At 38.7% G+C, this 8,722-nt stretch overlaps 1 protein-coding gene across 9 annotated transcripts in view; it reads right to left on the bottom strand.

The window, feature by feature from the left end:
* Positions 1 to 8,722, bottom strand: part of celf2 (cugbp, Elav-like family member 2) — a 401,403-nt gene continuing 392,681 nt past the window's right edge. For all 9 annotated transcript variants that reach the window (XM_079653156.1, XM_079653157.1, XM_079653161.1 and 6 more), the window contains 2 exons: positions 6,253 to 6,425; positions 1 to 4,307 (listed from right to left, as the gene is read on the bottom strand). In XM_079653156.1, the coding sequence (XP_079509282.1) occupies positions 6,298 to 6,425 (128 nt within the window). In that variant the 3' untranslated portion in view covers positions 1 to 4,307; positions 6,253 to 6,297. The remainder of the gene's footprint in view (positions 4,308 to 6,252; positions 6,426 to 8,722) is intronic.

Here is an 8,722-nt window from a genome sequence, read left to right as displayed (position 1 = left end):
TATTAGGAAAAATGGTTTAATATAGGAGACAGAAGCAAAAAACTGCATCACACAAGAACATACGTTTACAAAAATAATTCTGACTGCTTCAGCTACACAGTTGGTTCACAGAGAAGGACAGAGAAACCGGAAAAATCTAAACAGCTAAAAGCAAAACGTTTCTAATTAGTTGATCTCTTCATTAAACTAATACATTAATCCACTGAAGGTGACTAAATATTTCTATACCTTCTTTTTCTATAATTGTCTTATCGTGTAGACGGCACAATACAGAAGTCAAATGAAACTTACCGCTGTTGTATAGACAAACTTGCTAGAACTATTTAAAAAGCATAAATTAAAGATCTGACACTCACCTACACTCTGTTTTTCAGAACGAAATAAAGACTGAAAGGAAGGCAGAAAGAAAGAACAACACTCAAGTGAGGAAAAAGAAGTGAAAGAAATAAAGCCAAAGATCTTCTAGAAAAATCTTATATCAAAAGCCAACGTTCTCGATGCCAGCTAGAAATCAAACTCGGGGACCAGTCAGGGTCAGGCCACACCACCAGGCCAGACAGCTTTTTTCTAAGATTTTTTTGTTGTATCCTTTAATCTCCAGTATAAAAAATTCCACTGGTACAAAATGCATAAGTACAATCAGTTGTAGAAATAGGAAAGCCTGCATTTTTTGTACTTTTTAAATCCCATCCAGTGACAGATTTCCAAGTGTTGTCAAACAAACATACATCACGCTTACAGGATCCACTGAAATGCATTGACTTTGGCTTCTCTCAAGACAATTTGAAACTACTGAAAACCTTTTTGAGAATTAAAAGAAACAAACCAAAACAAAAATATTGGATAATCTCTACAGACAACAAGCTCTTTTTTTTACGTCACGGAAAGACACAAAACATTTTTCCTCAAAAAACTTGACATAAGCCATAATGCAAAGAAACGACAAGTTCAATTTTTTTTTTCTTTCAAATTTCATTGTTTGATAAATAGCACTTAAGATAATTAAGAAAGAAGGAGAACAGAGAAGTGACGAGATAGAAAGATTACAACGAACATCGGCGATGAAAGCCCCTGAGGTGAGCCGCTCCACAGGAACTCTGCTTTACGACCCTTTTGTGCTTCGACATTTAAACAAAGACAAGATGCTTCACACTTGACGTCAGGCTGTGTGCAACTCTGTGAGATTTGGCAACATTTTTTTTTGGCGGGGGGGGGGACATCTAAAACGCCTGTACCCGCACACACAGCCATAGAGTAACGCAGATTGTGTAGCCTCCACCTTTAAAGTTACGTGAATTGTGCGAAAGTGAGGTGTGAATCATAGATGCTGCAGCGAAAAACGATGCGAAACCCTGCACACGCGCGAGTCAGAAAAAAGTGGTCCATTAACACTGATTAACCAGCTTTCATACAGGTAGTTATGGCTGTTTGTGGCTCATGTGTACTGCATTTAGGAGAAAGAAAAGTCTGCTCGCCTCCCTCCACTAAAGTTTGGGTCTGAGAGGATATGAAAGCCTCCATCTCAGGCTGTTGTTTAGCCAGTGTGGACGTAACCCTTCCTCTCCAACCAACAAGCGCTTTATTTCCCCTGTCGCTAGTCCAATAATACGAGCCGCTTCTAACTCCGGTTAGCCTGGGAGACAACAAGCAGACGAAGAGCGGCTTCCTTCCTCGAGGTCATTTCACGGAGGAAAGAGCGAAACTTTGACGAGTGGGAGGCTAACTGCACACACAAGTGAATATAGACTTGGCACACATCACTGACAACATCTTCTACTCTTGTAATACTGATACGACGCTCCCTGGTTAAGGCGACTGGTGAGCTTCTGTAGAAAATAATGCTGCCTTTTCTTTCTTTTTTTTGCAGACCGTAAACTAGGCTTTCAGGGAGGGGGATGGGGGGCAGTTGAATAGACTGACAACACTGTGCCATGTAAACGGCTCGACTACGAGAACACACTTTGGCATCTAAACATGATTTTGGCCCATTACACCACACATATGGAGTAGTTTCACAACCACTTATAAAAGACGTGAAAGGCTAAGAAATCCAACTTGCTCCGGAACGTCCCGCTTCTTTTTTTTTTCTTCGGACGACGGCGTGTGCTTTTTTTTTTTCTTACCTCAAGAGATCGAGTTTCGTTTTTTGTGCGAGCGAGTCTTACCCTGTGCTTACATCATGAAAGCTAGCGTTCTCGTATGAGGTGGTACACAAAAGTAATGATCCTCGCCGTCTCAGAAATGTTTTCAACTCAACTGAAGAGGATTTTAGAGAAATAAGGCGTATGACTCTCACCTCAATTTAATTTTTTTCGGCTGAGGAGCGGGACAGCGTGCGAGAAACCAATCGAAAGAAAGCAATCCAAACAATACGAAGTGACGCCTGTGTGCGCGAGATACTAATAGAGAGAGAGAAGGAGTGCAAACATTTGTGATAAGGCTTTGATGAATAAAACGGCTGTACAATGGCTAAAAATATCAGTGCGTGTGTGTTAAAGTGTGTTTGTGCACGCTGGCGGGCGGTAGCTGTCGCTGTCGAGGCGTTCACACTCAGGGGCTCTCATGCACAACAAGAAAGTAAACTGTGAGGTCTGCACGAGAATGTGTGTGTGTCCGTGTGTGCGTGTATATAGATATATATATATATATGACACATGGGCACTTTTTTTTTACATCTTTACAAAGAAAAAAAGCAAACATGACATTTTCAGGCAACAAGACCACAGAATAGCAAGTTAACAAACTCTTTTTTAAATCTATATTTTTAAATATGAGGGATCCATACAAAACACTTATAATAAAATACCCATGTTATCAAATAATTTCACAAGAAATACACTGACGCGCTAGGCAGGAAGTACCTTCAGAATTTGGCACTAAACTCCACTGATCTTGTCTTTTTTTCATTATAAGACATTTTGCTGAACAACAAAACACATCTAAATATTGTTTCCCACGAGAGAAATAAAATAATAATGACATTGATGCTTCACAAGCTGACATTATATATATAGATATATTTATATTTATATATATTTTTAGGAATTTTATATAGCTAATTAACCAACAAGAAATTTAGCAAATAGGGACTCCTTAAAAAAAGAAGTAACAAAAAGAAACAAATCAACAAAGTAACTATTATAGTAATATGAAAGGCTTTGTCTATTGTTCAAGTAAACTGATTTTTTTGTCTTCTCTTGAAAAACATGAGACATTTAAGACCGTTAGACTTGTGATGAAACCACAACTAAACTCACGAGAAGCACCGACGTTAACGCAGGTTACAAGTATCTTAGTATTTTTTTTTCCTCTATACATTTAAACAGTAGAAAATATAGGTCATTTCATCATGTGCATTTAAACCACGGATTGTCTATCTGTGAGTCAGTTCAGCAAAAGGTGACACAAGTAGGTAGCATTTCTCCCACCCAAACAGGGCAAATGTCTTTTTTTATTTTTACCTTTAAACTACTCTAGAAAAAAGTGGTTCTATATATAGACTTTGAATGAGAAACAGAGCCACTTAAAATGGCCTTATCAAAAAACTTTACACTGCCTGAAAAATGTAAAAACCATTGGAGAGCTCTGAGAGAGTCTAATATTGATCAGACAGTTTTTATTCAAAACTGTTTGGAAGTAGTCTTATTTTTCAGAGAAACTGGCGCGGACTGCTTCTGGCGGACTGTTTTTCATCGGCGCCAGAAGCAAGATGACGCGCCAATTCCTGTAGTGAACTTTCAAGTTTACTTTAAATGAAGAATAAAAGAAAGGAAAAACTGACATAAAGAAGAAGAAGAAACAAAAGAAAATGCAGGAAAACATACTGAATGGAAATCACTTTGCCACAGGTTTTTTTTTCTTCCAAAAAGAACATTTGTTTTTCCGTAAAAATCTCAGTCTTTTTTGTTTTTCATATGAATGCAGCTTTATATCTTTTTCACATTGATTCATTTTCTTGCCCTCCCCTCCCTTGTTGCCTCCCTGAAACCCTCCCCAGAAAACAGATCCAAATGAGGTCACATGCAAAAAAACACAAAAAAGAACGGGGGGAAAAAATCATAAAAATCCAAAAAAGCTAAAAGTTGAAAAGGTCAGTAGGCAGCGGAGGAGGAGGAGGAGGAGGAGAACCAGGTTATGATCAGGTGAGCTCGGAAAAGACATCAGAAAAAACAATGACGGGGGAGGAGGACGATGACACTTTATTTTTGGAGGGGATTTTTTTGTTTTTGTTTAAAGTTTTTTTTGTTTGGACGCCACGGAGACATGCTAGGCAAACGATGAGCTAACAGGCATGGAGATGGGTTGTTCTAAAAGGGGGAAAGAAAACAGAGGGGAGAGGAGAGAGTTACACACAGAGAGCCAGAGCACCACAACACTACAGCCTTTTTGTGAAAATCAGGAGAAACAACAACAACAAACAACAACAACAACAATGCAAACCGGCAGAACAGCAACACAACTCACATTGGCAATTTTTTAGCTTTGATTTGTTTTATCATATAATGTTATAGGTTTATGCTAACACACACACACACACGCACGCACACACACACACACACACACACACACACACACACACACACACACACACACACACACACACACACACACACACACACACACACACACACACACACACACACACACACACACACACACACACACACACACACACACACACACACACACACACACACACACACACACACACAAAACAGAGACCACCCAAAGCTTTATCCATCAGATCCCAGATGGATATTGTCATTTGGGAGAAAATAGTCACATTTTTTCAGGGAGAGGGGAAGGGAGACTTCAAATGTCTTTCCTTTTTCTTTGTAAGGGTGTTGTAAGGGGGGGGGGGGGGGGGGGAGGGGCTACGTACAAACAAAAAACGCAAACACTCAAAGTAAAAAATTGCGAGGACAAAGGTAGAAATTCGACAAGTAAAGAAGTAGTCCCACTACGGATGGAGAGAGGGAAAAAAGAGAGATGGATGGATGAACGGATGATCGATTAGCACAGAGTGCGTGTGTGAATGAATAAATGACACAGGGAGGGAAGGGGGTGGGGGTTGCGGTTTGAATGGCAGCGGAGTGTGTTGTGATTGTGGTTTCTGCACTAAAAAAAACATGAAAAAACACAGTAGAACCCAAATTCCACGAGGGTCTACTTTAATGATGCTGGATACTTTATAGGAGTCCAATAACTTAACGATAGGCAATAAATAAAATCCTTTTTTTTATCTGAGGCAGTAAAAATGTTGTATAAAAATAGAACTGCTTTTTTTACAAATAAAATTTACAGGCCTGTGGCTTTCTGTACTTTGAATTATTTTTTAAATCTCTCAACAGACATCAAGTATTTGCAGTTACCACCGTAACCCATAAACTCTTATATTATTATAATTATCATTATAGTCTTCATCAAATCCTGGATGTTGTTTTGAAAATGCTGTTATAGGTATTTTCACAACAAAGACCAATGTGATCTGACCCAAAAAATTAGTTACTATTTATTTTTTGTCACATTCTGAGAAATAAAAAACGGTATTTTTTCACATAAATAATAAGGTGCTAGTGTTTCTTTTTCTTCTTCTTCTTTTGTTGGTGGAGTGTAACTGACTATAGTGTAAAGAGGCCACTGTTTTGCAGCCTTTGCTCCCGGGTTGCCAACAGGCATAGAGGGGAGAAGCAGCGGCGGCCTGCACCCAACACCGGAGGTCAAAGGTCGAATGTGCATATCGGCATGCGTGTAAAAATAAAAATGAACCCTTTGCCAGGCCTCAATGAGAGAGAGTGGGGAAAAAAAGCTTTAAAAATCGTCATGGCTCCTTTGTCTTTACCTCATTTCCGACTGTAACTAGTCCTCAAAAATGTATAAATAATCATTGAGAAATAAAAAAAAATGTAAACAAAATTTTAGAAAAGCTACCCAAGATAGCTACTTCGTTCCATTGTAAAAAAAGAAAAAGAAATTGCACAAAGTAATGGCGGTAATGGAAGCGTTCATGTGTGTAAAAAAAAAAGGTGTAATAAATTATAATACTTGAAAGCTAACACAAAAATCTTCAAAAAAAGCAAGAAAAAAAATAAACAAGGCGTGTGTGTCTCCCTCATGGTGGTTGTAGGTCGTCTTCCCCTCCCTCCCACATCCCTCCCCCACCCCCTACCCCCCAGTCCCTGTACAGAGAGGTCGTGGCTCGGTTTGCTGTTTTTTTTGTTTGTCATTTTCACCTTTCATTGGGGGACTTACCCTAGCAGTGCTAACATGGGGAGCAGAAAGACCCTAGTGCTAAGATCAGTACGGTTTGCTGTCGTTCTTGGAGCGCTTCAGCTGCACCTTCAGCCGCTTCATGCCGATCTGGAAGCCGTTCATGGCCTGGATCGCTGCTTGCGCCGAAACAGGATTGTCGTAGCTGACGAAGCCTGAGAAAAACCAGAGAAAAGTGGAGAGTTGGTGAAAAAGTAGCCGATATGAAACTTGACGTAGGAAGTTCCTTTTCCTACTAGCATTAAACTTGCAACATTAAGTGTCTTAAAACATTCAATTATTTAAAAAAGTTATAAAAATAGGTTTGGTTATTTTAAGTTGCATGAGTGGAGCTGGAGGTAAGCTAGAATGTCTGCTGGACCTAGCTAGTATGCTATTATTTGACTTACAGTGTATCATTTTGGATATATTTCTTAGTACACTGTCATGTTGTGCTCTGTGAACACTTGAGCAGTGCGTAGCCTACATTTCCACCATGTAGTGGCGTCTCAAATTGCACACGGCTAATGTGCCCTCACCGGATGTAACCACTGTTAGCTAGCTAGCTAACCTTTATAAGTATGTATTACTGTTTGATGCATAGAGAGTGTAGAGGAATTGTCTTTTGTTTAACGGATAACGTACCTTTGGACATTTAGCTTTAGCTCCAATAAATCATTTGATAGACTATTGTTTTTTTAAATGGGCTACGTAAAGTCAAGAGCTGGATTGTGAAAATTAGCTAACCTGTTGGCTAACAGATTACTAGCTTGTGTCAGCAAATACTATAAGGTCAGAAACATGTTTAATTATTATCTTGCCAAGATGGAGGCAACTAAGCTGGTGAACAAGACCTGGGCAAGCCGCAGAAAAAGTAGAGGGAGGGCGTAATGAGAGTTGTATGTTTTTGCTTGCATCCCCTAAAATGAAGAACGAATTTCCCATAATCCTCATTGCTCCCTATCTAACATTAACATTTCTGGAAGTCTGTTTTGTCTGTTATGCCTTCTCTCTTTGTAGCAGATTTCCTGACACTAAAATGAAATGCAGACAGAGACCATTATAGAATGGGTCTTGGTTATACATTTATAAATAATTGTGTTATAATAAACTGGTAAAATACTACAAGAGGCACTCTCAACATCTCTTTGTCTCCAGATCTGATTTATCTGGTTTACATATACTTTACATAACACCCCTGCTACACAATAAGAAAGATTCAAATGTAATGACTCCCAAAGGGGTTGTCGCATTAAAAAAGCTATTAGAGTTACTGTAAGTCAAACGCAATATACATAATAGAATGGCAAATAGGGGGGTGTAGGGACATTTGTGAGGCATGATTCGTCAAAATCCTTAAAACAATCCTAAATAGATATCACAAAAACACAACTCCACAAAACATTCAACCACCAACATTTTGATCAACAGCTTGACAAAGGTCACTGTTGGTCAACATTTCAGAGTAAAGGTTTTGGAGCAGAAGGGGAAGTTATGTTGTGTTTTATGTTTTTTGCTGTCTTCTACAGCATGTGCACGATTCACTTCCTCTTGTAAAATCTGGAGATGAAACCTGACAGTGAACTACTCGTCTCGCTTGTCTCGCAGCTGTCCTCGCGATGTGTGTGTCTGTCAAGTATCCCTGCTGCCTGTTTGTCTGCTGTATACCACATTCATGCTTGATTTATTCCTTTTTCCCTGTGCTGCTGCATGAGGAATGGAGATGCATTATATTTAGGTTTTGTTGTCAACATGGACAAATGCTAGGCACAGCAAATCGTTTCAATTCATTTCACCCTCAAATTGAAGCTTACAAGCCAACAAAGATAGAATTGTTGTGCTAGGTTTAAATAAGTCACTTGTCCCAGTCCAGGAGGGGATCATGTTATCAGCTTGGCTCTCTATCAATCTTAGATTTCTCTTTAGTTTCTTGTACCTGCCAAATGTTTACCTGAATAATCTGAACAACAACAGTTTATCCTTTGCAACCCTCACTATCTTGGAGTTTGGGTTTGAGTGGTCATTAATTACAGGAATTAGTCATTTAGAGTGATGCTTAATGGGACTGGTCCTGTAATTACTTGATCATCCCCTGCTTAATGTGGTGGAAAGAATAATTTGGTACTCAAGACATTGGACTTCAATACATTGCCATTTTGTTTCCTAAAATCTGTTTAAACAATTTCTTGCTCATATATAAATAAAAAATACCCATAGAAAAGCGTAAATATGACTTTTTCAGGAAGTGATGCCAAAAGAGCTTCATATTCAGTAGCAGATATAAAGTACCATACAAATATATTTAAAGGCCATACATATTTTTTAAATAATGCAAATAATATTATGAATAAATTAATGATAACCTATTTGTAACACATATGCAAATGTCTAAGTATGCTTGTGAATGTAGCTAGATTTTGTTAGGTTGAGTTTTCGAATACAAGTTTAGTTGGTAGTATGATTCACCGAGTTC

This window comes from Notothenia rossii (assembly GCF_949606895.1).
Source record: "Notothenia rossii genome assembly, chromosome: 10".
NCBI lineage: Eukaryota > Metazoa > Chordata > Actinopteri > Perciformes > Nototheniidae > Notothenia > Notothenia rossii.
Note: the sequence above shows the minus strand (reverse complement) of the source record. Positions and strands in the feature narration are given on the sequence as shown.